This window comes from Chiloscyllium plagiosum, unplaced genomic scaffold (genome assembly GCF_037043375.1).
Source record: "Chiloscyllium plagiosum isolate Xiang-an unplaced genomic scaffold, Cpla_swu_hap1 HiC_scaffold_9, whole genome shotgun sequence".
Classification (NCBI taxonomy): domain Eukaryota; kingdom Metazoa; phylum Chordata; class Chondrichthyes; order Orectolobiformes; family Hemiscylliidae; genus Chiloscyllium; species Chiloscyllium plagiosum.
In genome coordinates, this window is record NW_028270147.1 from 85573638 (window position 1) to 85595988 (window position 22351).

At 43.2% G+C, this 22351-nt stretch overlaps 1 protein-coding gene and 1 long non-coding RNA gene across 3 annotated transcripts in view; one reads left to right on the plus strand and one right to left on the minus strand.

The window, feature by feature from the left end:
• The window catches only part of LOC148149187 (uncharacterized), a 304419-nt gene that overhangs the window by 80114 nt on the left and 201954 nt on the right, over positions 1 to 22351 (plus strand). The window lies entirely within an intron of this gene.
• qsox1 (quiescin Q6 sulfhydryl oxidase 1) overlaps positions 1 to 22351 on the minus strand; it is a 123393-nt gene that overhangs the window by 43098 nt on the left and 57944 nt on the right. For both annotated transcript variants that reach the window (XM_043699922.2, XM_043699923.2), the window contains exons 5-6: positions 20407 to 20497; positions 8947 to 9092 (exon numbers count right to left, since the gene is read on the minus strand). In XM_043699922.2, coding sequence (XP_043555857.2) covers positions 8947 to 9092; positions 20407 to 20497 — 237 coding nt within the window. The remainder of the gene's footprint in view (positions 1 to 8946; positions 9093 to 20406; positions 20498 to 22351) is intronic.

The following is a 22351-nucleotide window of genomic DNA, read 5'->3' on the forward strand; positions in this document are numbered from 1 at the left end:
GGGGCACCATAGTGGCTCAGTGGTTAGCACTGCTGCCTCAAAGCGCCAGGGACCTTGGTTCGATTCCAGCCTTGGGCAACTGTCTGTGTGGAGTTTGCACATTCTCCCCGTGTCTGCGTGGGTTGCCGCCGGGTACTCCAGTTTCCTCCCACAGTCCAAAGATGCACAGGTCAGGTGAACTGGTCATTCTAAATTGCCCACCGTGTTAGGTGCATTAGTCAGAGGGGAAATGGGTCTGGGTGGATTACTCTTTGGAGGGTCGGTGTGGACTTGTTGGGCTGAAGGGCCTGTTTCCACACTGTAGGGAATATAAACTAATCTATCTATCCCTGTCTTAAATACATTCAATGGTTTGGCCTCTGCGGCAATGTGTTTAACAAAGTAACCACTCCCTAGCTGAAGAAATTCCTCCTCATCCTAGCTCTAATGACATTTACACATCTAACTCTTCATTTCCCTCTTCTTCCTCTATGACCCTTGAACTTTGCTGGTGAAAGCATGGCTTCAGCTACACATAATCCTTTTCAATAATAGTCAAATTACTGTATGGCTCTCCTTGCAAGCCATCTATCCCACCAAGCTATTGATTGCCACTCCTAATGTTGTTCATTCAGTGACATGATAATATCTCTACTGTATACCTTGAGTTCACCTCCAATATTAAAGGTACTTATAAATCAAAGTTGTGGCCTGTCCCTTTGCTATTCTCTTTAATTAACTACCAATTATCATCAATACCTTGTGAGGAACAACAATGAAATTATCTATGTTCTATATCCTCCATGATTCTCAATCAACATCACAAAAAGAGGTTATCAGGTTGCTGTCTGTGGAGTTAGTTGCACAAATTAGTTGGAGAAAGTGAGGACTGCAGATGCTGGAGATCAGAGCTGAAAATGTGTTGCTGGAAAAGTGCAGCAGGTCAGGCAGCATCCAAGGAGCAGGAGAATTGACGTTTCGGGCATGAGCCCTTCTTCAGGAATCCTGAAGATTAGTTACCTTGTTTCCTACATTAAATGTTTTCAAAGTACTTTATTGGTATAATGAACTTTGAAATGTCAGTTAGGCTTGAAACATCAGCTCTTTTCTCTCCTTACAGATGCTGCCAGACCTGCTGAGATTTTCCAGCATTTTGTCTTTTATCTTCCAAACTCGTTCCAAAATGAGAGAATTTAAGAAGGCAACCGGGGAAGTCGAATAATTACTAGCTTTACCAACAAAGTCTACAACTGAAAAATAGGATAAAGATTTGAGACCCATGCTGTTAACACTGAACAGCTTTCTGATATAGTTCAGGAAGTTACTCAATTATATCACAGCTTTTCAGGACAACTATATCAGGCCATTAAATACTGAACTTGCCAGCAATGCTTAGATACACACTAAGAAACCCAGAAAGACATACAGCATAATATTACTGACAAAAGGATACGGGGTAAAATGGTCAAGTCACCCGTTGTACATCTTTGAGGAGAAAGTGAGGTCTGCAGATGCTGGAGATCAGAGCTGGAAATGTGTTGCTGGAAAAGCGCAGCAGGTCAGGCAGCATCCAGGGAACAGGAGAATCGACGTTTCGGGCATAAGCCTGAAGAAGGGCTTATGCCCGAAACGTCGATTCTCCTGTTCCCTGGATGCTGCCTGACCTGCTGCGCTTTTCCAGCAACACATTTCCAGCGTTGTACATCTTTCCCAACTTTCAGTGGAAACATGAACAGGAAGAGACTTACAAAGGGCAACTGATCTAATTAGCTGCTTTTATGTTATGAAAGTCAAAATTACCTGCACGGGTCCCTGAGAGGAAGAGAAGGAAGCTGAAGTGCTCAAAAAGGAGTCTATTTATAAAGAAACACTGGCAGGTGGAGAGTCCAATGTTGGTGAGGGAACTAAGGGGAAACACAAAGCAGCAGAAAGAAGGAAAAAAGAGACAAAAGTTGTAATAGGCAGACAACAGAGTTAAAAAAAGGAGAGGAAAAGCGATAGAAAGATGAGAAAAGAACGGTAACAGAGAAAAAATTGCAGAGAAAAGCACAAGAAAGGAAGACCTAAGAGACCAGAAACAAAGGGAGGGAAAGTAACTGGGTGGTCTTTGAGGTTTGAAAGAGGCAGTGCCCAACATGCCCCTGCCATTAGTTCTGTGACCTTGCTGCCTGATATTTACTGTTCTGTTTAGCCCCTCTTAAAGACACACACACACAAACACACAGAGGCATGTAGATCTGTCTCTGTTTAACCACGAGCAGATGGAGGCCTCCTACTTGATCACAAATAATTTTCCCCTCCACTAGCTCTGAAGAAAGCCTGGCACTTTGATAATGTCATCAGCACCATCCAATTATCTCCGGCGTCTGTCGCAGGAGACAGCGGAAAGGGAGGCTGCGGCCAGGGACAGGCTTACACTTGACTTTAGCTTCTTACCACATCTGTCCCTCCAGCTCTGATGAAATTCTCCCTGGCAAGTTCCATTTACCCAAATGTGGCGCACTGTCCCAATGCTCCTTGCACTGTGCCATTGCTCGGCACCACGGCATTAATCATCCATTCACCGACAGAACATCCCATCTGCTTGTCACTTAACTCTCCGATCGCACCAGTTGCCCCTGTTCAGTCAACCAGAAAAACCCTATTGTTCTCATGCAACAGTTTGGAACATCTTCCTATTGTGCAGGAGCCATACACTCTCCGGAGCATATTCCATGCAGCGAAATGTTAACTGTTTCGGACTCAGCCAGTGAACGTACCAGAAATTGTACTGGGAAGGGAACGCCAGGTTCCTGTTTCAGTTGTGTTTCCCCCCTCTCCCTATATGGCTACATGTTTTAAAAGAGACTGAGAAATGCATTATTTGTAAAACCCTCACTCACTGTTCCAATCTACATGATGGCACAGTGGTTAGCACTGCTGCCTCACAGAGACCTGGGTTCAATTCCCACCTCAGGCAATTGTCTGTGTGGAGTTTGCACATTCGCCCGGTGTCTGCGGTTTCCTCCCACAGTCCAAAAACGTGCAGGTTAGGTGAATTGGCCAGGCTAAATTGCCTGTAGTGTTAGGTGAAGGGGTAAATGTAGGGGAATGGGTCTGGGTGGATTGCTCACCAGTCACCACTCACACACACCCCACCAACTCCCCAAGTCCCAATCCACCAATATAAGCTGGTCGTTCCCAGACTGCTGTTCATGGAAATTTCCCATGTCCTTATGGCAACCTCAGTTCCTACAAGACTGCAATGTGGATTCTGAAGATGTGTGGGGTACCTCTCCAGACGAAAATGGGTACTGCAGATGCTGGAAATTAGAGTCAAGTTTAGAGTGGTGCTGGAAAAGTACAGCAGGCCTGATGAAGGGCTTTTGCCCGAACTGTTGATTTTCCTGCTCCTCGGAGGCTGCCTGACCTGCTGTGCCTTTCCAGCATCACACTAATCTTGAGCGTACCTCTCCATACCATCCCAGCCAATCTGCATCCCTCAATGTCATTTAATAACAAAACAAATCTAATTGCTATTGTACTCCTATTCATATGAAACCTCACAATATACAAATTGTCTCGTGTATCCTACATTACAGCAACAATGTTTCAAAGGCAATGAATTAGCAAGGCATGTTGGGGTTGTGGAAGGTTCCTGTATTAATTCCAAAATCTTTTTCCCTTATTATTTCAGCAAGACTTGGCTTGACAGCATTCCCCTGTGGACATGCTGGCTCCATGATTTACCTCTCACAAATCAGTTCCACGGCAACTCAGACAATGCACTGATCTTTGCCCTCTCCCCTCCTCTTACTCCTCCCCACCGTAAACTCAATGTTATCCAAAATGGAGTACTTTTCAGGGAGGGCTCTGCTGTAAAGCCTCCACATCAGGCATTTAAACATGGTGCAGCCCACTTTGTACAATAGCTCAATGCCAACACTCTGCGCAGAGTGCTGCTGCTGCTGCCCGAGCGATGGCCTATGGAATGACTTACATGGCATCATACACCACCTCAGGACCTGCCATAGTGCCTTCCAGTAAATGAGTTACTTATCGAGTCTCGTCACTGTCTTATTGCAGGAAAAAAAACAGCAGCCAATCTGTGCACAACTAGCACCCATGAACAGTAATGTGAAAAAAGTCCAGATTTAGCAGCATGGTGGCTCAGTGGTTAGCACAGCTGCTTCACAGCTCCAGGGTCCCAGGTTCAATTCCAACCTCAGGCGACTGTCTGTGTGGAGTTTGCACATTCTCCCTGTGTCTGCGTGGGTTTCCTCCCATAGTCCAAAGATGTGCAGGTTAGGTGAATTGGCCATGCTAAACTGCCTATAGTTTTAGGTGCATTAGTCAGAGGGAAAAGGGGTTTGGGTGGGCTGCTCCTCTGAGGGTCAGTGTGGACTTCTTGGGCCGAAGGGCCTGTTTCCACACTGTAGGGAATTTAATCTAATTTTAATCTAGTCTAGCAATGATGGTTGAAGGGTCAGCGGACAGGGCAGAACTCCCCGCTATTCTTTAAACAACATTGTAGGATATTTTACATCTGCTGGATGGAGCAGTCCAAGCCTTGTTTTGATAACCTTACCCCCAAGGTGACACGTGGAGAGCAATTCTTCACTTGAACTTTGTGTTTAAGCCTCTGGAATAGATCTCAGACGCACAGCCTTACTAAACGAAGGCAACACTTAGAAAGGAGTACCTATGGGTCTGCTGAGCACTGTTCTCAGCTACCTGCTGTCAACCATTATGTGTCTAGCTCATACTCATCTGGATCAATTTGCAAATTCCTTTGCATGTCTTACTCACTCTGGTGGACAGCTGTTGGAAAGTGTGGCGCTGGAAAAGCACAGACAGAGAATCTACGTTTCGGGCATGAGCCCTTCAAGAGGAATGTGGATGAAATTCCTGACAAGGGGCTCATGCCCGAAACATCGATTGTCCTGCTCTTCAGATGCTGCCTGACCTGCTGTGCTTTTCCAGCACCACACTATTCAACTCTGAGCTCCAGCATCTGCAGTCCTCACTTTCTCTTGGTGGACAGCTGATGCAGTAGGCCCGGCAACCTCAGCCACCTTCCTTGGCATGGCCATCAATTGGCAAAATGACTCTGAACACCAATGCTTTAGATCTGCAAGAGTGGCAGCACTGAAGTGGCAATGTGCTAGGACATGATGTGTTATTTGAGAAACCATGTCTGGGACAATGCTCCTGACAGGGACTCCCAGTCCTCCTCGTCGAGGTGCTGAAAAGGAGCCTGTTGTCCATTATTTCCTGGAATCTAGGATCATGGCAGCATTGGGAAAGAATCAGGGACAAGCTCTGTAGCTACCTGCCTTTTATAACATCACTCAGAGCAATTGGGAAAAGGGCAGAGAAAAACATTCACTCGTGTACATGCAAATACTTGCACCTGCAAGCATGCTTATTATAAATGCCTCCCAGGTCTGTTCAGAAATGCTGACGCTCTGTCATTAGGAATACAATACATTGCTGTGCTGACTTTGTCATCAGTCCTTAACTCGGTTATGAGCTGCAGCATGTCCGTAATTTCTGCAGACATCATACACTAACACACAGTGCTATGGGCACTTAGAGAAGTTATAAATCAAAAACTGTAGCAGACAAACCTGTATGAACCAGGAAATGTATTGAAGGGAGGGGAGAACATTACACTGTGCATAATCAAAACCTACTTTACAACATTACTGGTAGAGGTTAAAAAAAAATCTATCAATAGTCAAGATTAGATTGGCCAGGTAGATTAAAAAAAGGCATGAAAAGACAAGGGAACATATGTGGGTAACTACAGTGAGAAGTATTTAGGCCAATCCTATAACACACTCCAAAAACTCATCCTCCAGTGTCGATATTCAGTTGGTGAACTCAGTCAGTATGCAGAGTGGTCACCCATGATAGTTACTGTCCATGCTACATGCTTCTCAGCTCCTTATAAATACCATGCCCCACACGACCACTACTATTTGCTGGCCGATAAATAACTCCTATCAATGTCTGCTGTCTCTTGCTGTTTCTTTGTTCCACCGAAACAGTTTCAAATAACTTCTTCCGATTTAAGATCCTCCCTCACTGGTCCCATCTTTTATTAGTGCAACTCCACTTCCTTGTCCTTCTCAGCTGTCCTTCTGAAATGTTGAATAATCAGCTCCCGTCCAGTATCATTTCTATAATGGGAATTTGATCATGCCCAAGGACTCGATTCGTGATTAAGCTGTCTACCTTGTTGTGGATGCTACATATATTCAGCTAGAGTGCCCTCAACTTTTCCTTCATGAAATAATTCTGTTTTTGAAGCATACATGATGATTGACTTTGCTCTCCTGTCTTTGAGTCTTCCTAATCTCCTTCTAATTTTTTGTTACTGACTTCACTTCCTTCCAATTTGGGTTACCCCTCAGTTTCCCAAGCTCCTGATATCCTAGTTAAAATCCACCCTGAGTACAGCAAATCTTCCTGCAAGTACATCATTCCCAGTCCCATTGAGGTGTAAGCTGTTCTGGTTCTGCCACCCCTGCACCAATTCTTCAGAAAGCTGATGCTCACTCGCTCCTACAGTTCTTCAACCATATATTCAAATGATCAATCATCTTCACTCGCATGTGGCACTGGGAGTGATCCTGAGATTACTGCTTTGTAATTTCCTTCCTGACTCCCTGAAATGTGCCTCAGGACCTTACTCCTGTTCCTACCTATGCCACAGATATCCATGTGGACCATGACTTCTGACCAATCCCCTCCCCCCGTGTAAGGATGTCCTTCAGCCCTTCCATGATATCCTTGACCCTAGGGAGGCAGCACACAATTGTTCCTGGAGTCACATTTACTGCCACAGAAATGCCTCTCTGACCCCCTGATTATGGATCTCTAATGATCACTCCTCTGATGAGGCTGTACAGGAAACTGGTGAGCCCTCTTTTAGAAATATTATGCCTGTTCTGGTTGCCCATGTATAGGAAGGGTATTATTAAGCTGGGTCAGGAGAAATTTACCAGGATGTTGCTGGGTATGGAAGGTTTCAGTTATAAAGAAAAGCTGGATAGGCTGGGACTTCTTTCACTGGAACATAGGAGGTTGAGAGGCGACTTGGTAGAAGTTTATAAAATAATGAGAGGTATTGATAGAGCTAATGGTAGTTGACTTTTCTTCAGGATAGGGGATTTCAAAAATAGAACTCACATTTTTAAGGTTAGAGGACAGAGATTTTAAAAAGACATGAGGAGCAAATGTTTTACATGGAGCGTGGTTCGCGTGTGGAATGAACCTCCTGAGGAAGTGGTGGATGTTGGTTCAATTCCAACATTTAAAGGACATTTGAATGAGTACAGGATGAACTTGAAATTACAATGTTTATTATAAATATGGAGCGTCTTATTGTAATGGCATCTTACTTATGCTATCCCAATGCTAGGTATTGGGCCGTGAGGGATTACTCCAGATCATAAGGGGCATGTGATCCAATTATGACTGCGCTTGATGTTACTAAACCTGGGAAGATAGTGGAGAGTTCAACACGAACTGGTTGGACCGAAGGGTCTGTTTGCGTGCTGTATGACTCTGTGACTTGAAAGAAGCAGGATTAGGCCACATGGCTTTTCACCACTGCTGTGCCATTTGATTAGATCATCTCTACAGCGCATTTTCCATATCACTCGCAGCATCTTGCGCATTTAAAGATCTGTGGATCTTGGTGTTGAATATATCTGTTGGCTGAGCCCTTTGAGGTAAAGAGTTCTAAATATGAGAAAAGGCATATTTGGATAACCAAAGCTGTGGTAAGGAAACAAGACATGACTAAATAGGAGAATTCTGGTTTTCCATTTGTTGTTTACAATGCTTCACCCTGTGGCATTTGCTCACTTTGGGAAGGGCTGGGGATTTCCCACTGTCACATTTAGTTACTCTGGTGAACCTCTGTAATGTTCAAGATTCTAGGTAATTTTGTGAATTGATGGATATATCAAGGAGGGTACCTGAAAGCAAGGGATTCCAGGGCCTGTAGCACCACAGCAGGTTGCTGTGTCGAACCCTTCACTATCTTCCCAGGTTTAGTAACATCAAACATGGTCATAATTAGATCACATACCCCTTATGATGTGGAATAATCCCTCACGGACCAATATCTAGCATTGGGACAGCATAAGTAAGGCGCCATAACAATAAAACTCTCCATATTTATAACAAATACTGTAATTTCAAGTTCATGCTGCTTTCTATTTGCAGAAATAATCGTAGAAGGGATTCTAGCAAGATGAAACACAATTGTAAACTAATTTTACATCATGTCGAGTATTTTGACCAGTCATATCACATCTGGAACACACGCTTAACAATTGCCTCTGAAATAAAAAAAAAATAGGGTCTAGGCAATCTTCTTAAACTATCTTGAGGGTCTGGTCTGGTCTATAATACTGATATGATTATTTTTAACACTATTTCCCTTCTAGATGCCCTCATTAGAGTTTGACAATGGGATCCGACAACGACTTCATATCCTGTATCAAAAACAGAGAAAAACTGCAGCGGAAATAGTTCCTTCCTACCTATTATGATTTACTTCATAATCTGAAATCTTCAACCAAATGATCCATTAACCTTTCGAATTCCAGAAAATGCAATACTAAATTATTTAATCTCCCTTGGTTATTTAACCCTGGTGATTGCATAACCTGGCCAGTCGACTCCCCAAATTATTGCAAATCGAAAGTTTCTTGCTTCTTTGTAATTGGTAATGCTCAAAAGGATGTTTGTTAACATTTCTTTTCAACCTTATGTTTAACAGTAACATAATACTATCAAAGTGAGCTATCTGTATGTGACAGTATAATGGTGTTACTTAACCGTAAAGCCCAGGATCTTCAAGATGTAAGTGTTATGGCGTGACTGAGATTGTAGCTATGGTAGTCGCATACATGGCATGATACCTTATGACAGGCCACACAGAGTGTGCAATTGCAGAGCCATACGTACACTGTGACATTCCTGAAGGTGTTGTTGGCAAAGTATAGATAGCAGGATGGGGTCTTCTGAATGCCAAGCATTGCTGTGAGGTTCGCCTCACTACTCAGAACTCTACGCACAGCGATGTTTTCGTACTGCAGCATATCCAGGGTCACCTGAGAGAACATTACGCATCTTTTAGAATCTTTCTTCAAATCAGCTCAGAGAGACTGTGGACAATAGCACAGAAAAAATAAACTCTGTACGAGTTAAGTTGACTACAACTGCCAAAACAAACGATCAGGACAAGTTTGCAAGTAGTTTATCACAAAACTCAAGCAGTAGGATTTAAACAGTGACAAGAATGGTTCCTGAAGAACAATAGTGGATACTGCAACTATACTTGACATGGAAGTAACACACTGTTTGGAATCTTTATACTTCAACACCCCAGAGTTATCTGAAAATCACCAGTTCCCCCCGCTGGGATGCAATCAACCACCACTTTTGCTTGTTACAAGAAACTAAAAACATTAAAATGAAAAGAAACACATTTCAAGATTTTTCTTTCGTATCAATTTTTAAACAAAGGGCCATCCAGCTGTTCGAAAGGATGCAAACGATCTCAAAAAGATCTTTTAGCACTATTACGAAGAACAGCAGAGAAAGTTATCCCTTGTGATCCGCCTCATATTTATCCCTGAATCAACTTCACGGAAAACAGATTATCCAGTCATTAGCATATTGTAGCTCATGGGAGTTTGCTGAGCACAAATTATTTGTTGTGTTTGCAATTACACTTCACTTCAGAAGGTTCTTCATCATCTGTAAAGGTGCTGAGAGACATCTGGTGGTGATGAAAAGCTCTTCATCAATGCAAGTGTTTCTATCTAATTAATTGACTTGACAGTTCTTCCCAGACACAATAAGATACTGGCCTCTACCAACATCTCTGAGATACCCATTGCTAAGAAGCTTGTCAGCATGAGTGAGCGAAATGCAAGTGGGTAAATCTGCAGCTAGAAAGATTCATCTCTGACACCCATAAACCTTCGGATCAGTTGAAAATGATAAGTTCAAATGTTGTTTGTCAAGTCAAGGGGCTTTGTGGCCTCTCATCTGGAGCAGATGGAGCCGCTTTGTATCAGAAGACAAGTCCCGCAGTTTAAATATTCTAAGGGAGCTTTTAGTGGCCAGAAAATTAAATACTGGGGTTGCTAACCAACTATCCACGCAGAGCAAGACTGACCACAATACAGACTCCAGCTATTGGCAAGCCAACCAAATGGCAATTTCAATGGACCATAATTTATCACAAAAGTGTGATGCAAGGATATCCTTTATATTATGCTGCGACGGTACTCTTAACAACATTCCATAATGGATGCCTACTTTTCCAGAAAATAAACAGCTTCTTTAAGCCCAGGAATCTCAAATGGACTCTACTATGTAGAATCTTACAATACAGAAACAGCGCATTTGACTGAACAGGTCAAAGATGGTATTCCTGCTTGCTTCACATGAGTATCACTTCATCTCACACTCTTAATACATCCTCTTGTTCCTTTCTCCTTCATTTGCTTATCTATGCTACCCTTAAATGCCTTCATATACGATCGTATATTGATAAGTTGCGTCTCCCAAGAAATCGGAGCGTTTGAGACAATTATTGATCTTTAGGATGGATTAAGCTTGAATTTGAAAGATAATTACGAGAAGTCAATGACACAAGAGAGAATCCCAAGCTGGACTTGATAGCTACAATGGCAGAGTCAACTGCTTCCAGATATTAAAGGCTGTGTAAAGTCTGAGTATACAGTGAGGCAGTGATGAACAGACTTCTTTTCAGGTCTATGTATTGTCAGAATCATTGGTGACCTTTAAGCGGCAATTGGATAGGTACATGGATGGGTGCTTAAGCTAGGACAAATGTTCGGCACAACATCGTGGGCCGGAGGGCCTGTTCTGTGCTGTATTGTTCTATGTTCTATGTATTGTGACAGTTCCTATGAGGGCTTGGCACACACACACAATCTGCAAATATGTATTATTAGTTCTTGAGATCTCTCTGTAGACAATGCCAACATTTATCAAGGAATATATGCTAATTCAAGAACAAAATCATGCTCGAGTTCCAGTTCTTTTAAGAACAATCTTTCATAGGTAGCTGACTGAAACAAAACTTCAATGCCACAAAATAGGTCTTGATTCAAATTGTTCTCAATTTCTCCCATTCTTAATCAAAGAGCTGGACCATTACCTATCATGGTCTAAGGGGGTTTCTGGAGCTTCAAAAAAAAGCTACAATTAAATCTACAATAGCATCTGACATTGGACAGTCCCATGACTCAGGAGGAGCACAAAACTGATGCCACATATTTTACCAGAATGACAGATTGGAAGAACATTTAGGCAAAAAGTGAGGACTGCAGATGCTGGAAATCAGAGTCTAGATTAGAGCGGTGCTGGAAAAGCACAGCAGGTCTGGCAGCATCTGAGGAGCAGGAAAATCGACATTTCAGGCAAAAGCCCTTCATCAGGATGACACAACAGCGATGAAGGGCTTTTGCCCGAAACGTCGATTTTCCTGCGCCTCGGATGCTGCCTGACCTGTTGTGCTTTTCCAGCACCACTGTAATCTGGAAGAACATTTAACCAATATTGCTGCCATCCACGTGGTTGTGGTCATGGAAACCATTTTTGCAGAATGGAAACTCTTAATTGTACGACACAAAAACTCAGGAAAGAAGAGGCACACAAAACCCATCTTTTCATTGGGTTAAATCACCATAGCTGTCATTAAGCCAATTATTTTATATATATACACATATATATGTGTGTAACCATCACCAAACTACCAACATTACTAACTTTAAAAAAACAGAACAACAAAGGGGATGGCAGGGAAAGAGACAGGGAACTAACATTAAAATGGAGTTGGCAAGCAGAATGTCTTCGGAGTTATCACCTCAAATGCTAATCAGTACCAAGGGTTAGAACCAGTTATTTAGCGGAGGCCAACTGCCTTTCTTACACAGGTTCAAAAGCAAAATCCCAAATGACATGTTTCCTGGACAGGATTTATGCATAAATGCTTCATGTGGGTGGCACGGTGGTTAGCATTGCTGCCTCACAGTGCCAGAGACCTGGTTCAATTCCTGCCTCAGGCAACTGTCTGTGTGGAGTTTACATATTCTCCTCGTGTCTGCGTGGGTTTCCTCCGGATGTTCCGGTTTCATCCCACAATCCAAAGATGTGCAGGTCAGGTGAATTGGCCATGCTTAATTAACCATAGAGTTAGGTTGTAGGGGAATGGGTCTGGGTGGGTTGCTCTTCGGAGGAGCGGTGTGGACTTGTTGGGCCGAAGGGCCTGTTTCCACACTGTAAGTAATCTAATCTAATGTCTTTAAAGGGCATTCCTGAGAGTTCTATTTTTGCACAAACACTAGCACCATTTACACTAACCTTGCAATCAAAAACTGTATCCAACATATTCTAATTTATTCTCCTAAGCATTCCCCATTGCTATGATGGAACAGTACGACAAAACATCCACCTTGTTGCTCGCTTCCTGGCATTGAGGTCATGACTATTTTTCATGACTATAGTATTTAATTGGCTGTGAAATTGCTTTGGGAAAAGTGTGGTGTATCTTTACATAAAATGGAATTTCCATCCCCCTGGTGTTGTATGAGCAATGTAAGAAAGGTGAGAAATATAGAGGAAAGAAACAGAATTTCAAAGTTGAGAAACTTTCTTCCAAATTTCCCCTCGAGGTTCAAATGACAACTTCAGAATTATGCCATTGTGAAGTGGCTACCTTACTTACACGCAACTGTAAGTCATTATGGTCTCAACTCGCATATTTTCTATGTCATTTCTCGTTCCCCTGTTGCTTCCCAACATGTCAATCTGATTGCCATATGCTTGGCCCAGACATTAAGCAAATGTTTGTCTGTAACAATGCTCCATGTCCAACATCCTCCTTTATCTCTTAGCCACACAATTGCGTAGCGGCAAACCAACTGTTTCACAGCATCATCATGCCTATTCTCAAACCAATTAATGTACCACCTCATCCCTTCAAAACTTTACTTTGAGATTCAGGGACACCTGTGACTTGCATGGTTCTTTTGATTGCAGAGGCACATACACATCTCATGCATCTACACAGGATAAATTTTACGGCTCTTTTTTAGTGCTTATCCATTCTGTACTGACTTGAAAATTGCTAGACTCTATGCACTTCACATCGCTTTCTTACTGCACTCTCACTAACTTCAGGACACGTCCAAAGGACTAGCAGTCTCTGTGTGTCTCTTAACAGCCTCTGTGGTTTGCAACGCTTTTCTTGTGCAAAAGGAGAGGCATACAGCTTGTCACGGCTAGGAGCGCTGAGCAGCCAAGGAGGTGGACATGTCACTGCATGGCACTGGGCTACATCAATATGACACCTGCAATTTACACAGCAAACACGTCAAGTATGTCATTGATGGTCTATTTGTAAGTCAAAGGGGAGCAATTATTAGTGGGGTGAAGGGGGAAATTACAGTCAACAGAGGTTATTGCCTGTCTGTCAAGAGGCTCAGCCTATTCCAGTCCAGTGGTTGACCACAGTTGATCAGACACTTGGTCCTACCAGAGTTCAGGAATCTTTGCAGTCTGGGCATTAAGCTATGGTCAATCTTGCAGATCAAGTGCATCCTGTCCAACAGCAATAGGTCAGTCAGGGTACTGTGGAGGTATCAGTCTGGAGGGAAAGGCCAATTTTATTTCTGCAATGAGATAGAGGGAGAGACTGAGCATGACAGAAAGATTGGAAGAGTAATTATTGGTGATACAGGAGCTGGAGATGTGATGAGGTGCCCCGTGTGAATTCGAGGTGGAGAGAGCAGGAAGGCTTAATTGGAAGACAGTGGATGTGAACCATTGAGAAGACATGAAGCAAGCCAGAGTGAGAGTTGCAGTCCATGAGACTTGGTGATAGGCATGGGTTAGAGTAAGTGGTGGCTTTGTGGGTATGAAGTAGCTGAGAGAAGATGGTAGCACTTACCCTTGGGTTTGTGTCACTGTGAAAATGTTAGCTGCAGTAGAATAGTAAGAAACTCACTTAGAGTCGAAGCACTGGCACAGAGTTGGGTTGAACAGTTGGCTTCTGTGCTGTCTATTCTGTACCCTTTATTATCCTTCAGCAATTTATTTCAATGCCAAACGGGCACATGTATGGTGGAGACAGATTGCTAAATTTGATGACAATCCACAATTGAGAATGATGCTACCATCCCCATGCAATTCAATTAATTTCCTTGCTGAGTAGAAGGGCTCCATAAATAGAGAATAAAATATCGACATTCCAAACAAGCAAGCGACACAGATAAATCTCCACAATCTCACACTGTTGTTACAAAGTAAATGCAAGCTTCCATTCTTAGAACAGTACAATATTGAGACCCATCATAATTTTTCTTTTCTCATTTTTGGTTTGGAATTGTGAGTTGCAGTTGAGAATTAAAGTCTGAACTTTGAACAGCAGCTTGTTTAAAACAAAAAGAATGAAAGCCTGATTTTTGCCACAGGAAACTGGCCTGGAAAGATAATGTAGGTTAATTACTGCTGCAAGGGTGCTACAGTCAGTTTGGCACTGAGGCATGGTTATTCTCCAGGAATGGCAGATGGTTCGATGTAGAACTGTACAATCAATGGTGCTGGCCAGCTTGGCACAGGGAATATTGAAAAAAGAAGAGAAAGCAAAGAGCGAGCTGGTTGTCACTAGGTTTTCAGGGAGGAGGCAGCTTTACTTTCGAAGTTGCCGAACTGGGAAAATGTTTCTCAGTTTTTCTCTCTCAGGTTATCCTCCAGTTATCGACTTGTTGGAAGTTCCAACAAAAGAACCCCAGTCTGTAAGGAATAAGTAAAAGTCTCTTTGTTTGCGGAAGCTATTTGCATTAACTGATGGCTTTGGAATTCAAGCAAGATATACAGTCCCATATGCCTGTAATACAACTTATCGAAGGATATTATGAAGGCCCGCTATTCATTTTTGAAATAGTTATCAAATTGGCAAATTACAATCTTGTTATTTTCCTTTCCAATTTATCCCTTAATTGTATTTGTCTGTCTGTGAAGGCTTATATTCGAAGAAGATTGGGTCTAGAACATAAACTACAAAGCAACCTAATTAGGGTCTATCTCGGTTTTGCTAAAATTTAAATCTTAATAATAAATTGCTAATTCTTGTTTAAGTTTTGAACTTGACCTGTTATTTGTAAATTCTGGTTTTGAACAAAGGAGCAATTTTGAGGGTCATTGAATGTTTCAATTTCACTTAGCTGCAAATCCAGTGATAGTGAGGCTGATTTGGTTTGGCTTGTTAGGTGGGCGGCATGGTGGCACAGTGGTTAGCACTGCTGCTTCACAGCGCCAGGGACCCGGGTTCGATTCCCGCCTCAGGCGACTGACTGTGTGGAGTTTGCACATTCTCCCTGTGTCTGTGTGGGTTTCCTCCGGGTGGTCCGGTTTCCTCCCACAGTCCAAAGATGTGCAGGTTAGGTGAATTGGCCATGCTAAATTGCCCGTAGTGTTAGGTGAAGGGATAAATGTAGGGGAGTAGGTATGGGTGGGTTGCGCTTCGGCAGGCCGGTGTGGACTTGTTGGGCCGAAGGGCCTGTTTCCACACTGTAAATAATCTAATCTAATCCTTGTGTCGTAACACCAAAAATAATATCTGATTCTCAATGTTGGTCTCCAATTCCAATGCTCTCTTCCTGAACATCAGAACAAAAGCTATGGAATCTGGTAAAACCCATTTGATCATTTGAGACGGTTCTGGACTTCACCAAGGTCATGGTTCATCTTCTACACACCTCCACCTTCCCCAGATCATTTGGATACTGTCCTTGGAGGACCAGACTGGGTGAGCCTCCCTGTCCAGCAATTATTGTTCGCTGAAGCTCAGTCAATGTATACTGGCAGGCCTTTCTACTATGGGGGCTTCAGAGTCCCAATTCGTCCACCTCTAATGTATCTGCTCCCAGGAGGACCAATTCCACTCCAGGACATCCCAGGTGACTTCCTGTTTCAAGGACCACAAGTTCCCCTCCCACACGATCAACAATGCCCTCAAGCACATCTCCTCCACTTCCTGTACCTCCGTGTTGAACCTCACCCTTCCAACCGCAACAAGGATAGAATCCCCTGGTCCTCACCTTCCACATCACCAATTTCCGGACGCAGGGCATTATCCTCCAGCATTTCTGCCACCAACAATAAGACCCCACCAGCAGAGATATATTTCCCTCCCCACCCTGTGTTCCACCGAGACCATTCCCTCTGCGATTTCCTCGTTAGGTCCACACCCCTCCCCAACCTACCATCCATATCTGGCACCTTCCCTTCCCGCCGCAAGAGGTGTAAAATCTGCACCCATACCTCCCTCCTCACCTCAAAGGTCTCAAAGAATCTTTTCACATCTGACAGAGATTTCTCTGCACACTCAAATACCTCATTTACTGTGTCCATTGCTCTTGATGTGGTCTCCTCTACATTGGGGGTCAGGACGCCAACTCACGGAACATTTCAGGGAATATCTCTGGGACACACCACTAAACAAACCCACCACCCTGTGGCCAACCACTTCAACTCCCCCTCCCACTCCGCCAAGGACGTGCATGCCCTGGGCCTCCTCCACTGCCAAATCCAAGTCACAAGACAACTGGAGGAAGAATGCCTCATCTTCCATCTTGGGATCATCCAACCACAGCATCAATGTCGACTTCACTAGTTTCACTAGTCTCCCCTCCACCCACATCCCAGATCTAACCCTTCAAATCAGCACCATTCCCTTGAACTGTCCCACCTGTCCATCCCACCGATCCGCTCCATCCTCCCCTCTGACCTATTACTATCAGCTCTGTCTGCATCTACCTTTCCTTTCCCAGTTACCTTCCCCCCAATTCCTTATTTCTCTCTAGCCCCTTTCCACCCCCCGACATTCCTGATGAAGGGCTTATGCCCGAAACATCAATTCTCCTGCTCCACGGATGTTGCCTGACCTGTTCTTCTTTCCAGTGCCACACTTTTCAACTCTGCTCTCCAGCATCTGCACCCCTCACTTCCCCCAGCTTCTACGACCTTGGATACTTCGCAAAGGAATCTCAACGTCATTTAATTTCTAATCCACCACTGATAAACCTTGCTGCCTGAAGAAATAAAATTCATGTGGTGACTACCTTTTCCTAAGCAGAAAGTAGATCTGATTGTTTTTCTTTTGTTCTGTGTATCTCGGCACAGTGGCTCAGTTGTTGGCACTGCTGCCTCACAGCAGAAGGAACCTGGGTTTGATTCCATCTTCAGGTCTTTGTGGAGGTTACACATTTTCCCTGTGTCAGTGTGGGTTTTCTCCAGGTCCTCCATTTTCTTCTCACTGTCCAAAGATATGCAGGTTAGGTGGATTGGCCACACTACATTGCCCTTATATTGTCCAGGGATACGCAGGCTAGGTAGGTTAGATATGGCAGAAGCAGGTTTACAGGGATAGGGTGGGTCTACATGAGACGCTCTTCGGAAGGGTCAGTGTGGCCTGCTTCTATATTGTAGGGATTCTATGTTTCTATAGTCTCTTAAGTGTTGAGGCCAGCAGTAGTGGTCCTACAATGACCTGTATTGCGTCTGAGATTTCAGTGCAAATGGAGCATTTCTTGATCTATGTGGCTCAGCATGAAATCTGTGTCATCATTCAGAGAGCCTATATCCCACCTTGTTTTATGAAAGAATCAGTCAATTATACCCATTGAACTTGTTCTGCCATTTTATTAATTTCTTTTGTTAGTGCGAACTAATTTTTGCCTCCTTATCTGATTCTTTTTCTCACTGTAAGTACGTCTTCACATTCCTTATCTTTACTGCAAGCATCTTTCCAAATCCCTTACTCCCAAATAAATATAGAATCATTGAATCCCTACAGTGTGGAAGCAGGCTGTTTGGCCCATCGAGTCCATACTGACCCTCCAAAGAGCATCCCACCCACACTCACCCCCTCTATTTTATCCCTATAAACCTGCATTTCTCATGATTAATCCACCTAGCTTGTATCCCTGGACACTGTGGGCAATTTAGCATGGTCAATCCAACTAATCTACACATCTTTGGACTGTGGGAGGAAACCAAAGCACGTGGGAGGAAACCAACGCTTATAAAACGTACAAACTCCATAGAGACAGATATCTGAGGGTGGAATCAAACCCGGGACCCTGCAGCTGTGAGACAGCACTGAGCTACCATGCTGTCTATATTGGTAACAACCCCCGAGCTAATCCTTATCAATGACCTTCTGCAACAAAGTATTCGTTTGCTTAAAAGTATTGTTGGAACTTGAGTAGTCAGAATTATAATCTTGTACTCGGAGGGAGTGTTGTTCCATAACTCCATCCCCAGTTGTATATGCAATTTTAAAAGTGAGTTCATCTTGTCTCCTATCAGAAGGAAGTCCCATCATCACGAGAATTAACCTGGTGAACATTCTTTGGACTTTCTCCAAGGATATTTGCGTCCCAATGAAGTGCTGAAATCAGGCATGTACGCATGGGTATATAAACCCAAACATGGCAGTGTGCCTTGGGGGAGGATTTATCTCTATTGGTACTCCCATAACATTTGCTGCTTTTGTAATTATCAGAATGAAATGCTGTCAAAAAACCTTGGTCAATAGCCGAACTGTATCCTGTTCATTATGTAGCATCTTCCTTCAAAAAATAATTCCAGAATTCTAAGTCTAACATTCTTATTGCAATGAGGAGTCAAAGTCACTAGTCACCTGACCTGGAAGATGCTGAATTGAAGAATGTGTTCTATTGGTTACTGAGTTGCATTAAACAAAAACATAGATTTTTGGCTACCTTTTTTGATACAGTAATGGCCAGACACCCAAAGGAAGATTAACAGGCCTCTCCAACAGGGCGTCAGTGCTATGTATCTTAGAGACAGATCAAACCCAAAGTACCATGGACATTTTAAACTTTTCAATCCAACACGTGTTGTTTCAAAAGAAGTCTGCCCATCCAAGGAATGACTGCAGTAAATTTAGTGGCCATTTGGCAAAGTCCTCTGTGGGACTGTAACATTGCAAAGGGTCCAGGAAACTTCAAAGAGGAAGAGAAACATAGCAGGAAGAAATTGGTTAGGCCACATTTGAAATACTTTGTGCAGTTCTGGTCTCCGAGGGATGTTGCAAAACTTGAAAGGGTTCAGCAAAGATTTACAAGGATGTTGCCAGGGTTGGAGGGTTTGAGCCAAAGGGAGAGGCTGAATGGGCTGAGACAATTTTCCTGGTGCATCAGAGGCTGAGGGGTGACCTTATAGAGGTTTATAAAACCATAAGGGGCATGGATAGGGTAAATAGACAAGTCTTTTCCCTGGCTTGGTGGAGTCCAGAGTGAAAGGGCATAGGTTTAGGGTGAAAGGGAAAGACTTAGAAGGGACCTAAGGGGCAACTTTTTCATGCAGAGGAAGTGGTGGAGGCTGGTACAATTGCAACATTTAAAAGGCATCTGAATGGGCATATGAATAGGAAGGGTTTGGAGGAATATGGACCAAGTGCTGGCAAATGGGACTAAAATAATTTAGGACATCTGGTAGGCATGGACAAGTTGTACCAAAGGATCTGTTTCCGTGCTGTACATCTCTATGATTCTAAATAACAAGAGGACTGACCACACACTCTCCTCTCACTGCCAACAGAAAGACACCTCTTCCACAATGTGTGTGTGGTTTGGCCTTCCAGGAAAATGCAAACAATAGAGATTAAAAATCAACTTCAACACTTGTGTTCGTGAGTTAGTGACCTGACATCCTAATATGTGGGCTAGTGTGCTGTGAGAATAGCCATTTAAACACTACATGTACTGTAAAGTGGAGGAACTCTCTCTCACTTCCAGGGCTGCCAGTTAGTCACTGCTAAAAGGAAATAGGACAACTGTATTTTGGTCACCGTATAAAGGCAGAAACCTCAAGATTGATCAATCAACTACAAATGTCAATGTTACATGTGACAACCACTGCAATGGGTGCAATGTTCAATTACTGTCTCCGCACAAACAGTTCTTTTTTTCAATACATTTATTTTATTGGACTCATCTCTTATTCCTATTCTGTGTTTGACATCTGTTGCATTTCTTTTCATGTTTAGTGATTAATAAATTCACTCACTGTTAACTCAAGAAAGCCCACTTAAAATGGCTCCTTTTGAAATATAACTTGGTTTGGGTCTGGGAGAAAATATGAATAAGGCAAGGGAAGTTAATTTCAAACTTAACTCTATCGTGACCAGGCAGGAATAACTCTAATAGAGCAATTTTATTCCTCCTCACCTGGAACTTAAAAGACTGTGGGATTCCATCTGGAATTGAAACAAATTGGGGAACCTTACTGGTTGAGATGAACATCTGGCCAGATGGGATATCAGGAACAACTAAAATTTACAAGCACATGTCTTACCTCACGCCCCAGGTAGGAGCTCTCTTCTTCAACAATCAGTGCCAAATACTGAACCTTGTTGACAGCAAAGAAATTCTGGACCTCTGCCATGCTAGAATGGAAGAAAGGACAATCATATACGTATGTAACACTGCAATATGAAAAATAAGCTAAAAAAGTTTCAGCTTTATTAAAAATAAAAAAGTATTAAGTCAATCTGCAACAAATCTGAAAATATAATTGAAGGCGATCATGGAATGACAGTGCAGAAGGTGAGCGTTTGACCCCTCATGTCTGCCCCAGCTCTTTTAGAGAGCTTTCCAATTCGTGCCACTCTCCCCATTCTTTCCTGTAACCCTTTAATTTTTCCCCTTTTGTGTGTATATCCAGTTTCTTGGTTAGCTGTGCATTTCAAGAAGTCAGCTTTCCCATTATTTGCCTACAACCTGTTGGTCAGAGCAGACCCATTCAAGGGACAAAATAAAATAGAGACAGTGAGGTTTCGAGCACCAATTCTTGCTCATTACCCTCAACAGCAGACTCTACCGATGTTGAGATATGGCTGGTCAAAGCATGGGATACAGGAACAAACTTGAGATACATTCATACAAGTACAGGTAGCAGCCTTGCAAATTCAACTGAATTTAACTATCTGTCTATATGATGACTGAGACCACTGACTTCTAGGTCAGACTGGGATATCTGGTTGGAGTGGACAAGATGGACCAAGGGGTCTATTTCCATGCTATATAACTTTGTGACTCCCACCATCCTAACCTTGCCCATTTCTACTCTCAGTTGTTGAGAATGCTACCAGGCATTTCTTACCACCAAACCAACCTTTTCAATGGTCACCTAGTCAGCCTCCCACTGTGCACTCAGTAAATTGAAGATCACTTAAAAATCAGCTCTCAGATCCTCCCTCACACCATTCACCCATCTACGCTGTGCAGGCAAACGCTCCATTTTAAAACGTTCAACCTTTCTTTCAAGTCACTCCATGGCTTTGTCTCTCCCCATCTCTGTCACTTTCTCTGGCCCCACAATCCTACAAGATATTTGTGCTCATTACATTCAATCATCTTGAATATCCCTGGTCTTAATCATTTCACTACTCTTTGCTGTGCTTTCAGTTACACAGGCCACAAGCTTTCGAGTTCCCACCTGGAACCAAATCACCCTCATATTCCTCCATCAGGGCACTTGTTGAAACTTACATCGTTAACCAAGCTCTTGGTTGACATTTCTAAGAGATATCCTTATGTGGCAATAGGGAAACACCTTGAGACACTGTATTATCTCAGAGGTTCTTTACAGTATTGTTGTTGTCAACCTCAGTGTGTGTTAGCACTCCTAAAGCAGTCACAGGCTGGATTAAATATAATGTGCTCTGCTCTCCATGACCTGCTTTAACCCAAACATCGATTACTTTTCGAAATTTAGAAACATTCCTTTGCCATTCCTATTTCCCATGTGAGTCAGCCTTGTGATCCCTTCAAAGTGGGAATCCTAGAGCCAGGTTAGTGTTGTACACCCATATAAAATGGGATGGCAGATTGCCCAAATCCATTCAATGCAGGATCTTCAGGGGGGCCGGCTAGAGAACTCAATTCGCTGACCTGAGTGTACTCCTGATTGTACAAACGTAATAATCTCATCCCTCTTCACTGCCACCAGCTTGAGCTCTTTCAGTGGCAAAGGGCCAGGGTGGAGTTTTAGGGTCATCCGATTGACAGATGGTGGAACAGCGACTCTACCCCACTCGATTTCCACACACATTCAACACGACTGTCAAATCGTGCCTTAGTAAGAAGACATATCCCCTGTCTGAGACTTCCGTGACCTTTGATCCTCATGGGACGACCCCCATTTATTAAAACATCAACCTCTGCTTCCGCCTCCCGCTAGCCCATTTAACACCTTGAAAGCCCAGACAAATGTAGGCCCCTTTCAGAATTTCACAGCT